Raw genomic sequence first — 24,629 nt, 5'->3', positions numbered from 1 at the left:
TCTTTTTTTTTTTTCACTGTGAGAAAGGAAAGTGTTTCCATTTTAACTTTATCTGTGTTAGAAGAATGGATCTGAAAATAAAATTCTGGCTTATAATAGCAACATTGGGTAATATCCCTCTTATTAAAGAGAATGACATTAAACTAGTTCAATAAAAAGCGTCAGATACAAGTCCCACTAAAAATCAGCATAGAGAAGTGAGAGATTAAACAGTGGCAGGGACCATTCCCTTCAAGTCAGAGACAGTTTCAGTGTCCAGAAATTTCTCTGAAATGCAAAAATGGAAAAACTCATCTGAACTGTTTGCTTATCATTATAATACAGCTGTCCTTCATTTATTTACACAGCAACATCAGCCAATGATGCATGATCCTTTCTTCTGACTATCAGCACTATCGCAGTCATTTCTTCATGCAGAGAAATACAGCTGATTTGTCCACATAATCAAGTCAGCTCTAAAGAAACTGAGTCATTTCTCAGTAAGAGAAAGAAGGGCTGCTGAGTGGGTGTGGGCTACTTGTACATTTACATTCTTAAACAAGTGTAACCAATTAGTGCTTGTGTGAGCACCACAATTAAAATTGCAGAGATAATTGTGTCGAACCTTGCACGTTCTATGAGTAGGGTGTGAAGCTTGTTTATGAAGTTTTAAGTTTACTAATCCGTTGAAATTAAGAAGAAAAAAAAATCATAGCGTTTGCAACTGCCGTTTCAGGCTGTTCGCAAATTCTAGAAAGCATCATTGCAAATGTTTCCCAGTGATCATATACTTCTACACTCATTGATAGTCACATTTTTGGTAAATAAAATCTTTCAGAGCAATAATAAAAAATAAATACACTCTCCAGAGAAAAACGTCAGTTTGACAAACCATTGTGACACAGCCAAACAAACTTTGGGTGGGATAGTGTAGTATCAACAATCACTGCTGTTGAAATTGCAGAGTGGTTTTAGCTCTGAGTAATTTCAGCTATTAGCAAATTAACCTTACGCTTTTTATCAAAGGATTTCAGAAACCAAAAGAAACAGTAATCAATCTTCCATATGTTTTTCTAAAGTGCTTTAAGCTCAGTGGCAATATTCTCCAAGACTTAAAAACATCTTGCCACTCCTTCCAATGGCTGCACCTTGCTGCTTTATTTCAGTTAAGGTTTGTTGATTGTTCAATACAAACAGAGCTCTTACGCGGCTGAAAAATAACGCAACCTCTATCGTGAAGCTAAACGCTGTCTAAAACAAGCGTACCCCTCTCCTCCCCACAGGCATGGCTGCACTTAAGTCTTTCAAAACACTTGAAAATGGAAATCACAATAGGGTTCTACTGGTAATCACCTCAGGGACAGATAGTATTTAACTTACATCCAAAGCTCCTAATTTGCTGCTTGTATGTAAACACAAACACGAACTACCAGCCTGAGACCCTAGTGCTGACCACCACTGCCGCGGGCCCCGCCGAGCAAGCTGCGGCCAATGATGCCTGGGGGGGTAGGATGGGGGTCCGAGGCTTTCGGTTGGGGTCTGCTACTGCCGCTCCTGCTGCACGTGTGGGCTGGCCTAGCCTGGGCTGGCCTGGCCGCCTCGATGTAAGCGCCCGGCGCGCAGCCCCTGCGTTACACCGCGGGGAGGCAGCAAGACCGGCCCTCGCCCAGCCGGTACCTACCGGCACGGCGCCGCCGCCCCGCGGGATGCTGCGGCTGAGCACGACGCCGCACTGACACTGGCCCCGCCACCTCAGCCCCTGCCCGGCCGGGCGGCCGCAGCCCTCCCGCCCCTGCTGCCGCGGGATCCGGCGGGGGGATCCCCGCGCCCCCGGGGCCTACGAACGGCACCCCGGAAGCCTTGCTCCAGCGAGGCCACCGGTGCGGGGGCAGCGCCCCGGACCGTCCCTCCTCTCAGGCGTACCCTGACCCACTCCCACAGGCCGCGGCCCGCGGACCCCACTCGGTCGCCTCAGCGGACACCACCCACCGCCCCCGCCCGCCCGGCGGCGCGCAACAACGCCCCGCCCCGCCCGCGGGCAGCGGTTGGCACCGGGGCCTGCCCCGGCGGCGCTCTGGCCGCGGGCGGCCGCCCCGCTCTATGGTGTGGGTGGCCGCCGCGAGGATGACGCAGGCGGCGGGCGGGCGGGCAGGCGGGCGCGAGGGAGGGAGGAGCGCGTGATGGCCGGTGCCGCCGCTGTCGCGCTGTCCCTCGCTGCGCTGCCGGCCGCCGCCGCCTCTCCTCCGCTGCCAGCTCCCGGCCACCGCGCCGCCGCCATGGCCGAGGAGGAGACCTCCAGCGAAGGGTGAGTGGAGCGGGCCCGGGGCTGGCCCTCGCCCCTCGCCGCGGGTGCCCTCGGCGGGGGGAGGGAGCCGACGGCGGCGCCCCGGCCGTGCCCTGCCGCTGCGGGCTGCGCTCGCCCGCCTCCCCCTGCCGCCGCCGCGCCTCGCCGGGCCCGTGCAGCCCGCTGCGCTGGGGCGGCGGTGGCCGGCACCGCGCCGCGCGGCTGGGGGCCGGGCCGGGCTGCCCGAGCGGCCCGCCGGGTCCCCTCCCCCGGCCAGTCCCGCCGCCGCTGCGCCCCCTCCGCGCCCGGGCGCGCTGCCTGCCATTGTTTCCTGCCGCACGGGCCGGCTTCCTGCCGCGCCTGCCTCGGGGGCGCGCAGCGCGGCCCCGCACGGGCGGCCGGCCGGGGGCTCTGCCGCCAAGGGGCTCTGCCCTGCTGCTCCGCCGCGCCCGGCCCGGCCCGTGCTGTCGCCGACCTGCCTGCAGGTGTGTAGAGACGCGCTTTGCTGTCAGTGCTGAGGGGGCGCTTGCCGTCGGCCTCGACGTCACCCACCCTTCGCTTGCACCCCCGAGGCCGGCCGCTGCCCCCGGCCGCTGCCCGCCTTCGCAGCTTCGCTCGCATGCACAAACTTGCTGTGGGCTTGTTCTGTCCCTTCTGTGTGTCCCCTTGGGTGTGGAACAGGCGGTAAGGCTTGCCAGCCCCTCTGCCGCCGTTCCTCAGTGTAACACTTGGCACCGGCAGGAGACGAGAGCGCATCTTTAAATTACTAACATAGGCACTGTTGCTCAAGCTTTTCCCTTTCCTAGTATCGCATGCCTACCTCATCACCAGCTGTCGCTGCGAACCTTTGCTTTCCTTTCACTATCCCAAGGCATGACTGGAATAATTCCTGTAGAATAAATTATTCTGCCCCTTTTCTTAGGATACATCCCTAATATTTGTTTGTAACTACTTACTCACACCTTCAATATGTGAGTTCATTATCGCTATTTATCATTCTTCTGCCTGAAATTACTTAGTTCTGCACGGTATCTTTTGTCCGTATACATTCAAATGGTTCTATAATAATCAGGTTATTGATCAGTGGTCTGCTGTTCTTCCATTCACATACTCTTTACTCTTGTATGCCTTCTCATACCTTGTCTTTCAGTGCATGTTTTATTTCTCGTTGTGCATTTCAGCTTCCAGTACAGACTTGTTCTTAACGCTCATGCATTGCCCCTAAATATATTGTCTGCGCCCCTTTATCCCAGTATAGAATAATGCAGTCATCCTATCTCTGAGTCTGTTTGTCATACATAGTTAATATGTCTGCTGGTCACTTATCTCCCAGTTCCATCATATTTTATGGTTCTAGAGCAAAAAATACTCTTATCAGAAGATGTGTAGCAGTGCTCTAGTTACACATGTGCTTTATCCCGTCAGATGTGTAAATGTGCTTTGTGTGCACTGTTTACGTTAATTTTTCCTATTTCCATCCTTTAAATACCAGGTGGTATATCTCATTGCTCATTACGTGGCCCTCAAAACCTTTTCTTGTGTTTCTCCATCTCCCTTTTCTCATAATTAAGTCTTGTGTTACTTTGTGAAATACCACTTAAAATTCTTCAGCTGCTTGCATTGAAATCATGCCCTGCACTCATGACTTCATATCAAGGATGTTACTATTTGCATTTTGTCATGTGTCTGTTCCATTAAATTTCAAAACTACCTGCATTCTTGGTCTTCTCTTTTTGGTCCCTTTTCCAGCTTCTGGCTTTGGTATTTCATCTTACATATTTTGCTGCCAGCTCAATCTGACTAGAACTGGACTGTCTGTCTTTTCCAAACTCCCTGTTATGCCTTTATCACCATATATGCGCAGCATTCTCTTTTCAAGTATAAACTTCAAAGGCTTCCTTTTCAAAGCACTGTGCAGTTCCATCTACACTGTTACTGCGCTCTCCTCCTTTCCTCAAAATAGCTTTTCAAAATAACCTTCACCCTGCCTTCTGCAACGTTACCCATTTGAAACTACGGTCCCCTTCTTGGTTCTGTGTTCTTTCTGACCTGTTCACGTTCATAACATACATGTCATTTGTAAAGCCTCTTGTTGATGGTTTACAGGTTTTCTAAGTAAGAGTCTTAAAATAGCTCTGCCTCAACCTGTTTTGTTTGTATGTTCATTCAGCGCATTAGCCTGAACTGTATTAGCTGTCTGCTTTGATGACACCGAGTACTGAGTGCTGCTGATGTGGTGCCAAGCGCCCTCAGCTTCAGTAGCCTGTCAGGCTTGCAGGATCGTAACACTAGATGATTTGGGCATAGGGTTCGGAATCGTAGGCTAAATTTTTGAAAGGATTATGGCAAGCTCTCACCACATTTGCTCAGCTGGATAGCTTTTAAAGGGGGGTGATTTTCAGGATGTTGTCAGTGTCACCCTTCTGAACAGTTAGGCCTTTTGATGTGAAAGAGTAAAGCCCGCAATTCCCTAAACACTTCTCAGAACAAAATCTCATCCTTTTTTTCCATGAATCAGAAAGTGCATTAGCTTTGATGAAATATTAGTGCTCCAAGTTGTTAGTGCTTTTATTGGTCAGTTTCTAACAATAGCAAATTTAGCATTTCTTCATCTTTGTTCTGTCAGTTGAGCAAAGCTCAGTACCCAGAGGAAGTTTATAAACCATTGAAATAGGTTAAATGTTTTTTGAGTTAAAATTCCTGGCAGCGAGGGGGAAAGTTACAAAATATACTATCAAAACCCTAGATTAAATTGTTAGTGCCAGGTGTATATGAAAAATAAATATGAAGTTTACTTTATCTGCTTTGAAAAAAATAGTGTGATTCAACTTGTTATGCAACACATTCAGTTTCTTGCAATCTGGTTAACTGTGTAAAGTATGGTGAAAACAGAATAGCAGTGGCTCGGTTACTTTCTAGATCTCAGCTGAAGAATGCTTATGACATTGTCCTAACTTTGAATGAAAAGATGAACCAAACGTATGTTTTAGCATTCATCGTGGAAGTGATTGCTTGGTTAACGTGTCACCTGCTAATGATTTCCAAACCTCATCATAGCCCTGGACCTTCTCTGCCTAATTTTTAGATGTAGACTTCTGCCTGTGAGGTAAACAGCCTAGCATAAGCCTTTTGAATTCACTTGTTACTGAATTCACTTATGCTCACTCTGGATTCAGCAGGACTGCTTGTGGCTTGTAAGATAACTAGAAATAGCAGCTACTAAATGTATGTGTGTGTATATATATATCTAAAAAAAAAATCCCCAAAACAGAATGTTGAGTTTCCCCCTCTGAGATAAGTGGAATAGCTTTCTTTAAAACTAATTTTTTAGGGGATCTGCACTTGCAAACCTTCATCAAATTGATGTTAACTGGCCTGTAGTCTCAAAAAATAATGGCTTGGAGTAATACGTAAAAACATTAATTGCAACACCAGTAATCACCATTATTTTTGTATTATCCTTCAAGCTTGTTTGTATTACAGAATTATTTATACAATTTTGAACTGAGCTGTTTGATTAATAAAGAGGAATGGTTTATTAGGCTTAATAGAGCCTATGTCTGCCTCTTAGTAGGACAGTTCACACAGGTATCAATGGTATGTTAAAGCATGATATTGAAACATGAAGGAACACTCTCAACTCGGAATTTTTGCTTGATTTTTTTTCCTCATTATGTCCTCTGGGTTTTAAAGCAAACTGAATGGGTAGACTGCTGAAAGCAAGGCCCAGCTTTTCTTTGTGAAAGGAGACTGTTTCCAAGAGCCTTTTCTATAGTGCGGGTGACTGACAGCAGGTCTGGTACTGACAGCTTGCGTTTTTGAAAAGCGAGTGAGACATAAATGCATTGTGGTAAGCACATGTGGGAAAAGGTTAAAGGATGTTTCATTCCTCTTTTCTGATTTTGTCTGTTTTGATGGCAGGATTGTGTCAGTCATAGCTTCAGTGCTTAATGCCTTTTGTGTTACATCTGTCTGCTCATCTGAAAGTACATGTATGAGCAGGTTTTCAGGTATTTATAGGATTTCTTCTCACGGTTTTCCTGTCCTTGTATGAATTTGGGAAGGGAAGGCCTGTGTTCGTCAGGAAGATCTTTCTTCTCCCCCAACACAGGCTCAAGGGAGAGAGGGAAAGATGGCGAAATATAATAGGGGCTATTTTCTCATACCAGTGGCAGAAAGAAAATGGTCATGGCCGTGTCCTTGTACAAGGAGGAATCTCATCTAAATGCCCCCAAGAGAGGCTTGATTAAACACTAATGAGGATAGAACAGTAATGTTGAGCTTCTTCCGGCTGGCAACCATAGGCAAACATTGTGGAAAAAAGTTTTGGTTTTTTTTAATAATTGCAGTTACTATCTCAAAGTAGATGATCTGTTCAGCTCTTTTTACTTGGTTTTGGCTCCTCTTTGGATTTTTTTTTTCCATTTGCTTCACTCATTTCACACTGGTCCTCCATGGTTATACCTGACGAACTTGCCTTTGTGAAGGGGACTTTTAGGTTTCAGTTAGACCCATTTATACGTTTACTTACCACCTTTCAAGTTCCCTCAGCTTAGCTGGAAATTAGATTACAGGGCTGATGGCAAGGGGTTGCCAAAGGATCACAGCCTTGGTCAAGATCTGTTCATGGGGCAACAGTGAGGCCCCTGGCCTTTGTTTCACATTTTAAAAACAAAACAAGTAGAATTGGGGCATCTCATCCATTTCATTTACAATTCAGCAAATATGTTTATGATTTTTCAGAGAATTCTTCAGTTTGTCATAGTTCTTTATGGTTCCTAAGGGACAGTGCCTTAGGAAACATCATCTAGAGGTTTGAGTGCCACAGGCTGGGCATGTCTAGGCTGAAAGGTTTTCTCCTCCAGTCTTTCTGAAACTTGTTCTTACATTAGATGTAGGAGGAAAGGCCATGCCAATGTGCTCCAGAAAGCTGTGGAAGATCTCCCCCTCTCTTGGAACAGCAGGGCATCCTCTCAGTTGCTCCTTTCCAGTGGCCCTGGTTGCCGCCTTTGAGGCATCATTCAAGTGCGTGGTTTCCACTGTCACTGCTGAGCACACAGGCACGCATCATGCATGCACTAGAGAGGCATAAATTCTTAGGGATACTGTCACTAGGAAACAGACACTTTCAGTGTCCGGCCTGAAGGTTTCCACTGCTTCCCGTAGAACATCCCGCTCTCCTTCAGTGTTTACCTGGCCAAGTCATCTGCTATGACAGAAATCCCCCATAAAACAAAAATCTGACTGCATTTATCATACATCTGGCTCAAGTCTTTAAAGAAAAATATAAGAAGCAGAGGGAGGAAGATAGTAATTACGTAGTAGCTTTTAATTTGTGTTTAGGATGCTACTGGTGGGGAGTAAGGGTTAAAGGTTAAAGAGCATTGTTAGAAAGTCTGCTACTAATTGTATGGGTCAAGTGGAAGCTTTCAGAGTATCAAGCAAAGACTCTACTACAAGAATTGTCAAAGTAGGATTAGGGTACCAGTGAGTGAGGGGGGTTGTAGCCCCAGTGGAAATTAAAGCAGAGTCATAAATCCAGAGGGGCAGCTAGCTGTGGGGCTGCCGTAGTGTTGGTGACTATGGGTCATTGGAGAACACAAACTTTAGCCAGTATTGCATGTGTTTGGGTATATTAGAAGTTTTTTAGATCCTGTTAGGGAGCTGGTAGACCCAGTTAGAGACTTACCCCTCTTAAAGAGACACTGTCTGTGTCAGGAGGATCTCTGACTTTTCTGAACTTTTATGGGAGAATCTGAAGAACTCTCCCAACTGATAAATTGTTAAAGCATCTTTTCTTTTCCCTCTTATATAGTGCTTTATTAAGATTGCTTGTTGAGGAAATTGATTCTCATGTTTCATAACTTTTGAGTATTTACTTGCAATTCTGACGTTCTTTCAGGATAGGTTTTTTAGATGATTTGTATTGACAGCCAGAGAGAAGAGGTCATGGGAGGAAAGGTGAGTGTCTGCATTTGCATTGGCTCTGAAAGATCCAGATGAGAAGCTGAACAACAGGAGAGAGGTCAGTGGAGAAGGGAGATTTGTGAGTCAGTGAAGCTATAGGGGAATGAGGTTAGTCTGGAATAAGGTTAAGAGGGTAAAAGAGGAGGATTTTAAGTGACACCAAGAAAACATGGTGAGAAATGGCAGAGAAGGACAGTGCTCTGAAGGATTTGTTAATAGAAAACTCAGGATCATAGGAGACTACAGAAAGGAGGGGAAGATACAGGTGTAAAAATGCATTATGTAACAAAAGATGCAAGAGCACCTATTGCCATTGAGCAAGTCCACTCATATTGAAGTGAGGAAGAGAAGGGTATTGCAATGAATTAAAGAAATGGGGTGGGTTCATGCTAGCAGATTATTGTAGATTATTTTTTTCTTGATTGCATTTAGTAAGTGTCATACTGACACTATAGGCTTATTAATTATATCGTACCTATGCATAAGGGGACATTGATGCAATGGCTTTTTAGACCCTTTTAACTTTCTACCTATTTTTAAGACACTTCCTTGACATCTAAAGCATTTGTAGCGTAGACATGTACACAAAACAGTCTGTTATGAAAAGGGCTGTGCACTTCTTAGGTTTTCCAAGAAGTGGAAATGAGGCTAGGTAGCCCAAAATGTTGAGTACCAGTTCTTGAAGTTTGATATGGGTAACTGTTAGCACTGTAGGTGGTTATGATAAAGGAAGACAGTGTAGAAGTTGTTCTGATGATCTGCAGTGAAACAACCAGTCTTCAGTTTGTATTCACACCAAGTACAAGTGCTTGGAGCTATGGGAAATAATCACGTGCTTTAGGCAGTCTTTTATCGGTGTTCTTACATGGCACCTTATGGTAAAATGAAAACATCCATCTCCTATTTAAGGTGTGATCTAAATTGTGCATAATACACTATGGAATGTAAATGAAAGGTAAGTGGGGTAGAGTGTGGGTGGGCAGTGGTACAGATTTATGAGAGGAGCCTGTTACATGTGTGTTTTGTTCTTGTCCTGTTTGGTGGAACTCAGGGACAGTCTGGAGTGCGGGCCTCTGGCATGGTAGGTATGAGAAGGCTGACAAAGAGACTTAAACAAGGTTGAGGTTATGCAATATCTGAAGAGCAGCAGGACGTCAGTAGGTGAGTGAATGAAATGGAAGTAGTAGAAAGTTACATAATGTCTGAAGGGTACCAAGAGGAAATTTTAATTTTCTTTATTTTAACTATGTTTTTCCTCACATTTTGTTAATGTAATGTGCAACATGTTGTTTGTAAAAAGACTCAATAGGTGTGGCAGTGCCAAGTTCTATCAGACATGAGTTTACTGTGGAGGAGGCAGAGGGATGTAGGTCCTCAGTGGCACCTAACCTGGGTGTTACACACATGATCTCTGTCACAAGGTTGAGAATTTTAGTGGGACAGTGCAGCTTCCCCCTTTCCTCTCCTCTGCATCTTTGTCTTTGTATTCTTCCATACCTTGTCTGTAGTTGCTAATATGATTTTTCTCTAGATTATGTTTTAAGTTATCTTTTAAATCAAAATATAAAATAATGGGTCCTTAGAAGAGATGGAAGGAACTAACCAAGGGTTTGCTTAGCAGATGACTATTAGCAGTCAGTGGACCATAAAGTTTTTAAGAGGAAGTGCCTGCATGTTAGAGGGTGTGTTGTAAGTTAAGGAGGAACAGTGTTCCTGAAAGCTTGTCAGAGTTAATCAGTTCTCTGCTCTGTAGTGTATTTGTTGCCAAGCTTTAACCTGACTGTGGAGAAGACTGTGATCTTTTGAAGGACGGTAGGATTGGAATCTATATAGCAGTGAACAGTAATAGGAATAAGTAATAGCTGTATGACCACACACATGGTTTCTTCATTATTGCACATACACTTAATCCTTTTTTGCATTGGGTGCTAACACAGCTACTTTGTAAGCAGCATGAGCATTACAGGTTGCAGGCTTGCGTGGCAGTCCATGGATAAACTTCATTCTTGTGGGACATACTGAAAAAGCACATGCTCTGAAATGGACAGCTTTTGGTATAGCTAGAAAGATGGAAGAAATGACAAAAACATGTAAGAAGGATGCATATGGGTAAAAAAAAAGGCAGGCAGTACCGGGAGACAGAGAAGAAAATGGGGAAGGGGCTTCAGTCATGCAAGGTATACAGTGAGGTGTACCCTTTGGCTGAGGTTCAGCATGGGAGGGAACAGAATTTTATGTTCTCTTCACTGGCTGAATGCTCAGGTTACTCAATTTAAATAACACTTCAAGAAATAAACTCACTGTCACTAAAATAGCCAGAAAGTGCTTGTTGGTTATGGATTCACATTCATTATTTACATTCTCAGGTTAATTTTAATAAGTGGTAGTCCAGTGTAGCACAGCTAATATAAATACAGTAGTAAAATTTGCTTCTGAATTTTTCAACACTAATTCTGATGTTGAATGTTCTGAATACAGAGTTCAAGATGCAGTAAGTACATGAGGAATGCATTGTTTTTTACCTCTGACCTAGTGTAGCAATATTCTGCAATAACCTATCATGGGCTTTTTGTTGGAATGGGACTGATGTACGTTACACTTCCTAGAAATATTATGTAGAGGTTTTCAAAACATTCTATTTTAATGTTACTGAAATATCCAAGAATTTCACAACATCTAATTGCATGGAACATCTTGGGTCAGAACTCATCTAAACAGAACTTTACAGGCAGGGTTATAATGTCACCTGGGGGGAGAATTGTTTTCCTTTTTAACCCACTCACAGTAATTCCATACATTTTTTTTGTTCCTTCATGAAAATGGCAAACAAACATTTGTTAAAGTATTGAAGCTTTTTGCTCCCATAACGTATTTCTCATTCTTGCTTCTGGATCTTGCCTCTTTGGTATGCTCATCAAAGTCTTTTCCCTGAGGATTACAGCATTTTTGGTCTTCTCATGTAATGATTATGAAGTGGAACGTGGGATATTTTTCTTCTCCTGTTGTTTGTCTGCAGCTGCCAGAGCTTAGTTTTTGTCCTAGGAGCATCACATTCAAATTGTTGTTGTGGTTACTACATCTGACATACGCAGTCTTTGCAATAACAGTTATTGTACACAGCTTGTGAATGCTTGAACAATTCTGACTGTATTCATTATTCTCAGAATACTGAAGCGCTAAAGAACATGCTGCACTTTGAGGACAGGGAGGAAGGACAACAAGGACTCCCAAAATTGGTTATGCTCTTAAAGTTCTCATTAAACCATATCCTGAGTCGGGTTCCTGAGGCATCCCTGCCCAGTTAAATCCAGGCTGGCCGAGGTCATGATTCTGTGTTACTGTCTGTCATTGGCAGCTCTGACTTGCAAGCTTGCTGTCCTCCACCTTGCCTCGCTGGTCTTTTTTTCTGCCTTCTTAGCCCACAGATTGGCTGGTTAACTGTTTGGCTTCTCTGCAGCTGGGTGTCCATAATTATCTAGTTTAAAATACAATTCCTTTTAAAGCTGAATTATTTCACAAATCTGATAGAGAGAGCAGCCACAAAATAGTAGAGTTGGTGAGATGGAGGAAATAGTAAGCTTTTAGATCTGCTCTGGTCTGCTGGAAGTGAGGATGGCCTGGGATTCAGGCATTACATCCCTCAGTTTACCGCATACTGACACCATCAGGAATAAAAATGCAGAAATAGGGTGGTTCTCAGAGTTGGACTAACACACAGACTCCTCTGCGCATTTTATCTTTCTTATTTTAAAAATTGGCTTTCCTTGACTTAACAGACTTAACACTGAATATTAACAGCAGTCAACTACTTCTGTCAAAGGTTTGAGTCTAATGTATGTTAATTCGCTGCATCTTGTTCTGAGTTTCATGCAGAGCATGTTGCTTTCATACAATAAACGTATTTTTATAATTTCGTAAACTTTCCAAATTTAATTAGGAAATTTGAGTCCTTTTTCATGCTAATCATTAATGCATTCTGTTATTTTCAATAAAATTCATTAATTAAATCTCACTTTTATATTCTTACATATTCTTTGAACAGAGGGAGCATTTTAAGAATTGCTCTTTAAGAATGTATTTTATTTACTACTTTACATTAAAACTTTCTCCACCTCAACTTTCATTCTCATAGCAAGATTTCTGCTTTAAACTAGTACCAACCCTGGATGTGTAATTTTCTTGCATTTTAAATGATTACAGTTGCTGAAATGCTGAAGAGACTGCTGGCTTGTCTGAAACTGTACAGGAGAAATTGAACCTGTTCATAAAATTAAATCCACAATGATTAAGTGACATCCTAATTTTAGTGGTACTACCTTAGCATTTTAAATTTCTTATCACTATTAGTCATTTAACATTGTGTTACCAACCAGAAAAATATTGTCGGATTTGATTCAGAGATATGCAGTTCCAATATATAACAATTTTTAAACTTTACTGAGTTGAAAATAGTTGCCACCTCTGTATCTCCTCATTTACTTTTCAATCTACTGGAGTTTTAGGAACATGTTTTCTTGTTCTTTCACATACTAGTTTGAAATAGGTTTATTGCATTTTTTTCCAAAGTATTTTTTCCCCCAGTGATTTGTTAAACAACCTAAATTCAAAAGAAATTCTCCCGGGAGTAAATAGAGAACAAGATGGAACTTGGTTATCATGAATGCTGGGAAGAAAAATATTTTTCTTTACTGAAATAGTAGGTTTTTTGTAATGGTAGTGTTGATGGTACATGTTAATAAAGAAGCATTAATTCTTGCCATAATCAGTCATGTAAACAGCACTCAGTATTCTGGTGTTGCAGGCCATTAAATTAATGAAATCGGAAAGAAAAAGTTTCTTATAACTTAACTCTACCTTGAACATAAATTAGCCAGATTTAAGCCTACTACTTTTCTCGTGACATTTTGACACGCAAAGTCCTGTTTGATTGTGTAATCTGTGACTGTTTCTTTTGCTTTGTATTGTTTCAAGTTACTACCTGTAAACTTGAAATTTAGTAACCAGAAATATAATATTCTCTGAAAACTTGGTGGTGGTGACAATGGAGGAAGCCACATCTTCCTTACCTCTTAGGCTTTGTGTAGACTACTGCTGATGCTGAGAAAAATGCAGAAAAGTTCAGTAAACAGACTTGTTTCTGCTGTTCCTCTTAAGGAAAAAAAGAAAAAAATATAATGACAAAGGTAAAAAGGTATCTCTAGTTATTTCACTGAAGCATCCATCCATCTGTCCAAAATCCTATGTTAACTATAGAGTGTTCTTAGAGCATTATGGTAAAATGGTTTTACTTTTAACATTGGCACTATGCCTTAAATTTAGTATGTTGACTTCTCGCCCTATTTTGAATGCCTGATTCACTCCTCCTGTTTTGCCCATTCTTAGTATTTCTGTAGCAATTGCAAGGGCTGAGCGAGTTGCTTTTCCCTGTAGGTGGTTGCCCCATTCTTTTAATTATTGATCTCTTTTGAGGGTTCCTTATGGCTTAATGATAATATTTACATTATTTAGGGTTTGTTTTGATAAAATGCTGAGCATTATAACTCAATTGAGCAGAACAATTATATGACTCGTTTCATTGAAGTGCAATGCTGAAGTGTTTTTGTGTGGTAGGGTTATGTGAGACCTTAGAATAGTAAGCCTTATGATGTTTGTCATATTGAGATTTCAACACATTGGCAGTTCTGAATTCCTTTGTTAGCACAGTACTTCAAAGATACTTTATGCAGAAACAAGAGGGGATAGTCTGAGCTGTCTTTCCATTACTCACCCTTGTTTTCCTGTTACAGTGCAGGATTCTCTGAATGTGGGGCTAGCTTGAACTGATGGATGTTCGTAACTGCTATGCCAGCTGGATGGCCCTGAAAATCACACCACCGTTCAGCTCGGTGCTGGGCAAAAACACTACAGCAAATTCTCTGCGTTAATTTGATTTTGTTTCCTTCCTTAAAAACAGCTGGAATTAATTCCAAAAGTCGAGAAAGGAGAGGGTTAGGGTTTTTGAAAGTTCAGCTTGATTCTAATAAGATTTTAGAGTAAAGGGTAAAGCTTGAAATGGTTTACCAGTGAGTTCACTCAGTGTTTCAGCTTTTTAAGTTTTTGAGCTTGTTCCCTAGCTAAAACCTTGGTAGTCTGCAACACTGTCTGCAAAAATTCAATTAACAATATTAAATATGCTCATTTGCTGAGAGTTAAGACAGAAACAGATAGGCAGCCCTGTTGCTCGTGTATTCAGTTATGTTCCCGTAATCCCCTGTTTGTGAGTTACTCTGTGATTGTTGTATACCCTGAGCTCTGGTTTCCCTGCTGATGTTGGTTTTAAGTCTGAATAATCTTCATGACAGGAAAGTTTATTCTCCGTGCTTCTGTCACTGGTGCATGTTTCAGCACCTGTTTTTTAGTCTGTACTGGAACTTTTGGTTACTGTACTAGCTTCAAAATTGTTAGTGAAAAGCTGATTTTCTATTCAGCGCTGTAGAAAGATCTCTGCACGTCCTGTCTCAGTAGGTCAGCAATTTTTGACAAATCATCATGTAGCAAATGGTGTTGCTTTCATTTACCATGAATTAGTGGAGTTCTGTTACTTACAGGTTTTCTGGTTTGCTCTTTTGCCACACAGGCTTCCCATAGATTATTACAGGTCTACAGTGATGTGGTGTACATGGGAAGATGCCTCTGTTTATGGTTTTAAGCTTAATACAACTTGCAGGCCATGCATTCATATAACTCTAATGTGAATAAATTGAAACCTTGAAAACTGAGAGAATGAGCTCCATGTGTATGTACATTTCTATCTCCTAGATAGTTACAACTTCTGCTGAACATTCATTGAACATCTTTATATGGTAGAGCTTCGTTTTTTAAATCCACATTACAAGCCAGAAATCAAATAAAGTGTTCAGCGGTTTGAGTGCAAAACTCAGTGTTACAATAGATGTTTTCAATTCTTCAGTATTATCTAGACCCTTCATGAGCTTTTTGTGGAGTATGTAAAATTTGTAACTGGCTACAGATCAATCAGTTCTCACCAAGCTAAACAGGATAAATCTAGCTGACTGAATGGTTGTATGTGAGTTACGTATTTGCCACATTCTTCATCCTATTTGACCTAATTAGTGGAGGCGGATGGGTGGGTCAAGTTCACTATGCCTCTGCCTCTACTTGATTCTCAGTTATTTTGAAAGTTACCCTTGGGCAATTTAAGCTGTGCTGTGACAGTAAGTTCATGATTCAAATTAACATTCAAACAGCTAAGGAAAAGCAGTATTACGCTTAGTTACATTTTACACAATATTCAGTTATTCTTTACTGTGTAGATGTCTAAAGGTAATAATGATTCTTTATTCTCTGTTTATTTATTTATTTATTTTTATCCTTTATTATGCATGGATCCAGGGAAACAGGCCGCCTGGTCCAGCCAGGCATCGCGTTAGGGCCTGACTGGCAGCTTGCCCCTGCGCGTAGAGGTTGCAGCTCCACATTGTCAGATCTCTCTGCCTGTGTTCCTTTTGTTTTCATTATTTATTACTGGTTTGGGCCATCAGCACAGGCTACTGATGGTCTCACTAATCTTCTAGCCTCACACTAATCAGCTTGACTTTCTCCATATCTAAGGCTGTTCAGCAGGTGTCTCTGGGGCTTTCCCTTGCCTTCTGGTCTCCTGCCCCAGATGTGTCACAAGTGTGGAGGTCTGTTGGCAGAGAGAGTGACTTCTTTTTTGCGTGGCTGTGAAAAGCGTAACTGACCCCAAACAGAAGATGTGAGGGAGCATCCTATGGCATGCTCTGCCCTACTGGTTATTGCTTATTTTAGCGTGGGTGTGCATACTGGTTTGTGTTACTGCATGGCCACAAATGAATATATGGGTTAAATCTCACTGGTTATGTACCTTAGTAATTTGACCTGTACCACTCATATGTACAGTCAGTATACAAATTGTAGAAATTTGGGCTGTCAGTTGCCAGATTTAGCTCGCTCTTTTTGATACAGCAAACAGCTAAGCCAAATGGATTTCTTAACTCCTCAAGATACAAGATTCCACTGTTGAGCTTTGTTTTTGTAAAAATGAAGATGGAAGCAGAGTGTCTGTGAAGTGGTAGGTGATGAGAGCATAGTGAGGTCTGCCTCTTCTGTCAGTGGGTAGCTCACTTACAGTGTGAAACTACTGCTGAAGCCTTTCGTTTTCTTTCATGTCTTATCTCCATTGCTGATGAGCACACTGTCTTGAGAAGTCTGTTGCTTTTTTTTTCTTTTTGACACTACATAGCTCCTTTTAACGTCATATCACAGAAATAAAAATGATAGGCTATGTAAGCAATTGACATTCTTGTGTGCATTTAGGAGACACATTTAGCACAGATGTACGAAAGAAATGATATAGCCATGCTCTAGGATTCCAAAGCTATCAGAGGAATTATTCAGATAGATTAAGCAGTTGATTGTTCTCCACATGTGGAAAACATCTAGCAATGTGGTGAATCTTTTTTTTGGAAGGGGGGCAGGGGTGACAAAGGATTAAGTCTTGAATATAGGTAAGTAAATATTCTCTTTCTAAAATAACTTTTCTAGAAAGGGATTACTTTTTTTTTTGACAGAAAACCTTCTTCACTTGCACTTTTAGTTCAGCAAGTACAAAATGACTGAATTGGAAACATGCTTTTTTATTTTAAGCGTTTCAGCTTCCTGACTGTATTTATCAAGCTATACATGCATGTGATGTCTCTTCTGAATGAAAAGCTCAGTATGTATTAACAGTACTGATAGCTAGCAAAAGAATGAGTGGGCATCTATGCTGCAGCTTTCCTATTCTGATACAATTTTCTAAATATTTTTTCTGCGTATCCAGGTGTCTCCCTAAGATTGGGAAGTGAAATTCTGGGACTGTGAACTGTAGATTTCATTTTTATTTCATTGTGGTCATATCTCTGCACTGTCTTCAATCTACTGTTTCTGTAGATTAAATATATATATATATATATTTTTAAAGAAGTTTCTTTGCTAAATCAGCAGTTTTGCCAAGAAGAAACATTTTGTATAGTTTTGGCTTGAGGGAAATAGTGACTGAGTTTTGTGCTTCTGACCTGAGTTATGAATGAAAATACCTGCTTGAGCATATAACTAGCAGAAAGTTTGGCTCAGAAGGGTGGTGACATAGCTATTGTGTAATAATTTACCAGAGTAATTCATAACATTGGAACGCAGTTAGTGATGTTGTTAAACTCAGATTTCACAGTCATTTGCTGGTGAAATTGCTTTTGGCTGGTGCCAGCTTTTAACCTCTTAAAAATCTTACTTTTTAATCAATGTGTAGATTAACGTGGAAGCAAAACACTTGGATGCCCGCTCCTGTAAGATGCCGAGTTACTTCATTTCTTAGATTGCATGAGGACATGGCACGGAAGGACATATAACTCTCCCTTCACAGTCCCTCAGTACGCCATTATAACGATTCCCAGAGTCTGGTGGTTTAGGGAGGTTATTTATAGAAGAGCCAGGCATCAGCGTGTTTCCCAGAGGAGTAAATAATACTGAATAGCAATGGGCATGGGTGATGGGATGACTAACCCTTTTTGATCAGGGTTTTTTTTTTTCTTGGTATCCCTTAATGTTTCTGTGAATCTGAACACTGCTGCTTGCAGTTGCAGTTGCTTGCAGAAAGCCTTCCATGTTGTATCACAAATTTAAGTAGCTATGCAGCTCAGTAGCTCAGCCCCTTAAAATGGTGGGGGGAGGGTCCTTTGGATAAAGAACTTGGGCGTCCAGATCTGTAATTTGTTATCTAGTGTTTGTGCACTGGAAAATCACATGTAGTATCTGTATAGTCTTTTAACATTAACTGTTATACAATTATTACTTGCAGCGTTCAGTCCTGAAAATCCTATAACTTAACTGGAAAGCAGTTCAGTGTAGGAAAAGAAGTGCTAAAGAAAGTAAGTTGGTTGTGGATTGGTGACCTTCTCCTCTTCCCTATTAGGGATAGTCAGCCTTTGCACTGGTAGTCTGAGCCACTTCAAAAGCAGGTGAGAGGGGAAAAAAGAGGATTCAATTTTGAAAACAAGGGATAAACTAACACCCAGGAAGAACTGTACGCAGTTGTTGTGTCCTTTGTAGCATTGTGGGTGAGGCAGTGCTGCTAGCTGAGTCATTGCCCCTGCTGTCATGGTCAAGCTAGTACTACCAAGATAGCAAATGACAGCTGGAAAAGCAGCTTCTCTTCGGGGAATTGACATTGCAGTTTTGTTTTCCTCTGGAACTTTGTTTCTAAGTTGGTAAGGAAGGCCCTAGGTTTTTACTTCGCTAGAATAAACCTGCTTATTTTTCACTTTTTAGATTTATCTAGTGTATGAATTGGTTAGTCTGGTGAGCACACGGTTTATTGCTTTTTTGGAAATAGTAAGTTCACGCAAGGTAATATGTGTGCAGGCAGACTTCCAAGGGAACTTAAGAGGAGGCTGGAAACTCCAGTGATTGTGTTACTTATCCTGCCAGGCTTGTTGGGTTGGCAGGAGGGCTGATGTCTCCAGGTTCTCAGAAGAAGCCTGCTCTGACGGAGATAGATCAGTACGTTCTGATAAGGAACAGATGTTGGAGAAACAGCACACTGTTTGAAGAATGCCCCTGATCATGACAGCACTTTTATAAAGTCAGGAGAAAGTGAATTCCCTCCCACTGTGCACTCCTGTCCTGCACGGTGTGTAGTTTTACATGGGTTCTTTTATGAAGAGCAGCAGAAGAAATGTCTTCAAAACATCACATGGTGCAAACAATTACTGTTATGCTGAAGAAATTTTTATTCTGTATTGCTGTTGTAGGTTAGGATGGTTATTCAGCTGGCTTCCTGCCTGGTGTCCCACTTCACTGCTACACCTTAAAGAGGCTGAGGACAAAATGCTAAAATGTAAGTCTTTGGTTTTTTATAAGTTTTATAAATACAACTAGTTTTTCTACATGTAATCTACTAGATTTAATCTACATTAAATATAACCAAAGAAGTTTTTAAATATGGCTTTTACACTGTGGTGAAATAAACACGTTTAGAATTAGATTTTCATTGTTCCCTTCTTCAGATACTTGTTTGTAGGCTGTCCTTGGAAAGGGAGCTCCTATTTAAAGCAGTGGTTTCTGTAAACTGTGCATCATATTTTATTAGGCATGTCTAGCAACATCATTTTTTCCTACTCTTCCTTCAGGTATTGCAAGCACATACAATAAACAATATGTGTATATATCTAATGGAAATAAAATATGGACGCTGACATTCTCTCCAGACCTTTCACATAAAACTCCGCTTGTTCTCCTGCATGGGTTTGGAGGAGGTGTTGGACTGTGGGCTCTCAATTTTGAAGATCTCTGTGAGAACAGGACCGTTCATGCTTTTGACCTCTTGGGATTTGGACGTAGCAGTAGACCGCACTTTGACACTGATGCTCAGGAAGCAGAAAATCAGTTTGTGGAATCCATAGAAGAATGGAGAAAGGAGGTGGGGTTAGAAAAAATGATTTTACTTGGACACAACCTAGGTGGATTCCTGGCTGCTGCTTACTCATTAAAATACCCATCAAGGTATGTGAAAATAAAGGAATGAAGGAATTCCCTTTCTGTATTTGACTCATGATTTTAACACAGATTTTATTTCATCAGGCTTTTTATAGATTATCTTTAAAAAGTGACTGTGCTGATTTAAAGGAACTTGACACTGAATTTTAAGCCCAAAGTATTAATCATATGGTTTGTTTCCAGGTGAATAGAAAAAAGTAGATATGGTAAACATACTTTTCTGTTTGTTTTTCTGTACTTTGTTTTTGTTCAGTAACCCCTTGCCATGTTATAAGGTGAAATAGCAAAGATGGTATTTGTGGGTGAATGTTTTGTGACATTTCTGATCAAATGTAAGTTTGTGAAAGGAAAATAGGCCTGTTTCTATCAAACTTCCCATTATTATGGATAACGTTGAAACTTCTGAGCATAATTCCTGTAGGTAATTTATGTCTAAATGCTAGCAGTCGGTCTGGTGCCAGCATGAAGATGTAAAAATGATTTTAGTGACTGTTTGATTTAAATTGTCTGAATGCCACTTCATATTTCTTCTCTGCGAAACAACCCAGCTGCAGCAGTCCTGTAATTGTATTTCATCAGCATTTTCTGCACCACACTGTGGCCAAGAGCTAATCCATTTTTTTCCCTTAAACTAATAATTTGTCTCTTTTTTTATATAGTCTGGTTATATAGCCCCTCGTGAGCTAGTATCCCACCAGCTGAGGTCATTCTGTACCAAGAAAAGGACATTACTTTTGTTTAGATAGACATAGTGGAGTCCTGTGAAAAACTGTGAATATAAGCTTTCCACATCATATGGCAGAGTCTGTATTATATAAAACATATCTTACTCTTTTATATTCACATCGATTTATACCATATACCTTCCTTTGTCTCTCATTTGGACATTTTGAAGTAAATTCATACGTTTTTTTTTCCTGAAACACTTTGCCACTTCTAGGTGGATGACAGCTGTCACATGCGGCTGGATATGATGTGTGAAAGTAGGTATGTGTCTAAATCCAGAATTGCAGTGAAGAAATGCAGTCCTCTGCTTTAGGGATGTAAACCTGTTATCCCTTTGGGCATAAAACAACTTTTAGTTAACTGTAGTTAGTTTCTTCTAGGAATCACAATTTCCTTACCCCTTTTTCGGAAATATCTATAAATGGCACTGTCCTGTCCCTGTGGGATGGGACTTTGTTTCTGCCCCCTGCTGACTTGCATCGAAAGTGACACTGTTTTCATGCCTCACTTGTGCTTAAGTTGGAGTTAATTAATTTGGAGGTGTTTCGGTTTGTGCTTTCACATTACTCATGTTTCTCTGAAATTAAACTAACACCATCAAATTAGAAAATTGACTGGTCAGATCTTAAGATGGCATTGTATCAAGTGATAAACATAGCATAGCTTGCAGCCAGATTATCTAACAATGCTTTAGAGGCTTAAGGGATTCTGGATACATATTGTTAGGCAAGTAGATCTGTTTCTGCAAGCTTAGATGATCCATTAATTTACTGCGCTGTACCAAAGTTGTTCATGGGACATCTGAGTTTACTAATCTAAAAAGATTCCCATTTAGAATAGTCCTGGGTGGTGGTGATTTTCAAATGCTGCAACTTCTGGACTATTACTACTGGGATTCTTCTCGTGGTCAGCTTCCTGTTATCCCGCATTACATTTTAGGTTTGATTGCCAAAAGGAGAAATGCCAGATAGATTGGAAAGTATTAAGAAAGGAAGCATGAAAAAAAGCATACTCTTACTTTTATTCATGTCTCTGCTGTGTTATGTTTAATGCCATAGTTTTTGCATAGAATGTGTGACTGCCCGGAACAGCTCCTCATTGCTTGCACTCCTTAGTGTCTGATCTCTCCTGCTTGGTTTGTATAGTTAAATTCTATCCTATTGTCTCTTACAGTGGTGTTTGTTGCTGTGTGCAAATACATTCGTGGCTGAGCTGACAGCCAAGAAACATCTTTGTGAGGTTAATATTTTTTCAACCTCGCACATATTTTTGGTTTCTGAACTGATCATAGTCCAGAATAGCCTTTGGAATCACTTCTGACATCATTTTAGGCATTAAGAACTCTGCTGTATTTAATATCTCATGTCATGGCTTTGAAAGAGAAGGAAGTCTTGAAGAAGAAAGTAAAGATCAGAGAATCATAGAATTGTTTAGGTTGGAAAAGACCCTTAAAGATCATCAAGTCCACCCATTAACCCAGCACTGCCAAGTCCACCACTAAACCGTGTTCCTAAGCGCCACATCTACATGTGTTTTAAATACCTCCAGGGATGGTGACTCAACCACCTCCCTGGGCAGCCTCTTCCAGTGCTTGACAACCCTTCCAGTGAAGAAATTTTTCCTAATATCCAATCTAAATCTCCTCTGGCACAGCTTGAGGCCATTTCCTCTTGTCCTGTTGCTTGTTACTTGGGAGAAGGGACTGACTCTCACCTCACTACAGCCTCCTCTCAGGTAGTTGTAGAGAGAGATAATGATGAAGCTTGCATGGAACATCATCTCAAATATGCAAAACTATAGCTAAGAGTCACTTTTTCAGGAATCAGCAGTATCTGGGACAGTTAGAGTAGGCGTTATTATGGGATTAAACAGAAATGGACGATTCTAATCTGCCGAGATGAAATAGATTTTTTGCTTGAATTGATGAAAGGTTGCATGTGCTGGAGACTTGTACTATGCTTTCTGTACTATTCCTCTGAGTAGTATTTTTACAGATCGTCTCTCTGATGTTTCTTTCATGACCTAAAATCAATACATTTAGAAGACACCTGCTAATTTTGGTCTGCCTCTTTCAGTTCAAATTTTACTGTGATAAGATAATTTTTCAGATTAGTTGCATCTTTTCTTAGAACAGATGGCTTAGGTAGCTTGGAAGCAAGTTTACTTAAATGAAACAGTTGCATTATATTATTTTCTCTCAAATTAAACTGCTCCTGCAAATAATATTGACTGAGCATATAGATTAGGCTATTTTTAAAAACAGAAAAAAAACTGACCTTTTTCTCAAATGTGTATGACAGTGGGTATCTATTGAATACTGAGTTTCTCTTTGTGAAATGAGCGTCCAAGTTCCTGGTGTTCATGCATATGATTACTTGCAATTCAGTCTCTCTCTAATTAGCAATTGAAAGCAAAATCATTGATGAATCAGGAAGTAGGTAATAAGCCACTGTGGTAGAAGTGACTAAAATAGGTTGCGTAGTCCACAGGTAACACATCTCCGTTGCACTCAGTCAAAGAAAATTTAATGAGCTCTAAACCTCTGAACCTTTTTTGCCAACAGGGTCAAACATCTTATCTTAGTGGAGCCATGGGGTTTTCCGGAGAGGCCTGACAATGCTGACCATGAAAGACCAATTCCAATTTGGATCAAAGCACTAGGAGCTATATTGAGTCCCTTTAATCCGTTAGCTGGGCTGAGGATAGCAGGACCCTTTGGTGAGTTTAAGCTACATTTAAATCCTGCTTCTGTTTTCATTAAACATAATCATAGGGTAGATACCACGTTAAGATAAGCTTTGTTCCAAGCCCATATTACCCACAGAGAAAAGAGATGGAGAAGAAAGTGGGGAGGGTTTGAGGAAAGACGAACTCTTCAGGACAAGAGTGTAAGCTCTTTCTATTGGAAATACTAGTATGATAGTTTATAACAAGCTACGTTATTGTAAGCTACAGGTACAGTGGGTCAGGTTATGTGGTCATCTGCTGGGGAAGCCTAGCAGAAGCATGAATGTGGTAAGTTTTTTTTCTGGTTGCCTCCGGTCACAGTCCATTTAGTTTTCCTTCCAAGTGGAGTTTGATGAACAAACAGAATTTCCAAATTTGGTTACCATTGGAAGGCATTCTTTCATAAACTCATTAGTCTTTGGCCTGAATTCGGAGAAGTTAAATTGAAACTGGATTCTTTCCATTAGCCATTTTTTTATTATTCTAGCAAATTTTGTGGGTCTCATTGGTGTCCTGCATTACAGTGGCAGTCTCTCCTTCATATTTCTATGCTGCTTCAACAGCACTGATGAGATGGTAGATAAACTCTGTCTACTCCAATACTAGGACTGGGTAGGGATGACCAAAAATGATTTGGTGCTTAGATTAGATTTGGGAATTCCATTCCTAGAGCTGAATACCTAAAAATTCCTCAGGACAACGGTAAAGTCACTGTATTTTTTGTGGAGGTCAGTCTTCAGTGTTAGTATTTATTTTAGTGTTTCCATAGACACTGTGGAAAACATCAGCCAGACAGTTGAGAGTGTCTTCAGTTAACATCATGAGAATGAACCAGTGTGATTTCATTCCAAAATTTGTTCCAAAGGTGCCTTGACTCCTTGTTTCATTCTCTGCTGTAAATTCCCAGGGAAGGAGAATGGTTTTGTGTTTGGACCCACAGGCAAAACACTTTTTATCAAAACAGAAAGTGAATTCTAAAATTTGGTAACTTTCAGTCCTTTAGTTTTTGGAAATGGGCATGCTGTGGCCTCTGCTGATGGCAGGGGAAGATGCAGAATTAGTCACTTTCTTCTGTGTTTTCTTTTATTCCCAACCAACTGTATCATTTGTGTTAAAAAAAACCAAACAAAAAACCTGTCTGTCTGTTTGCACTTGTAAGTCCAGCAATTGAACTCTCTATAGAGAAAATACAAGCAGCAGAGCAAATTGCAGAATGTTTGCAAAATCTTCATCACTTCAGGGCTTAAATCGCTGTTTCACAAGGGAATTACTTTCTCTTGTGCTGTATTGGTTTTCTGAATTGTTCTAAAGCATACGTAAGGGTGTGTTGCAATAGTCTAGTCTCAAGGTTACAAAAGCATAGATCACTGTGACAAGGTCTACATAAATAGTA

The 24,629-nt window shown here is 41.1% G+C and overlaps 1 protein-coding gene across 1 annotated transcript in view; it reads left to right on the top strand.

Moving 5' to 3' along the window:
- Positions 1 to 2,072: 2,072 nt before the first annotated feature.
- Positions 2,073 to 24,629, top strand: part of ABHD5 (abhydrolase domain containing 5, lysophosphatidic acid acyltransferase) — a 30,900-nt gene continuing 8,343 nt past the window's right edge. The window contains exons 1-4 of the mRNA XM_055805392.1: positions 2,073 to 2,284; positions 19,039 to 19,124; positions 19,417 to 19,789; positions 23,073 to 23,227. Of these exons, the coding sequence (XP_055661367.1) occupies positions 2,160 to 2,284; positions 19,039 to 19,124; positions 19,417 to 19,789; positions 23,073 to 23,227 (739 nt within the window). The 5' untranslated portion in view covers positions 2,073 to 2,159. The remainder of the gene's footprint in view (positions 2,285 to 19,038; positions 19,125 to 19,416; positions 19,790 to 23,072; positions 23,228 to 24,629) is intronic.

Source organism: Falco peregrinus, chromosome 5, assembly GCF_023634155.1.
Source record: "Falco peregrinus isolate bFalPer1 chromosome 5, bFalPer1.pri, whole genome shotgun sequence".
Taxonomy (NCBI): domain Eukaryota; kingdom Metazoa; phylum Chordata; class Aves; order Falconiformes; family Falconidae; genus Falco; species Falco peregrinus.
This window is presented reverse-complemented; position numbering and strand designations above follow the sequence as displayed.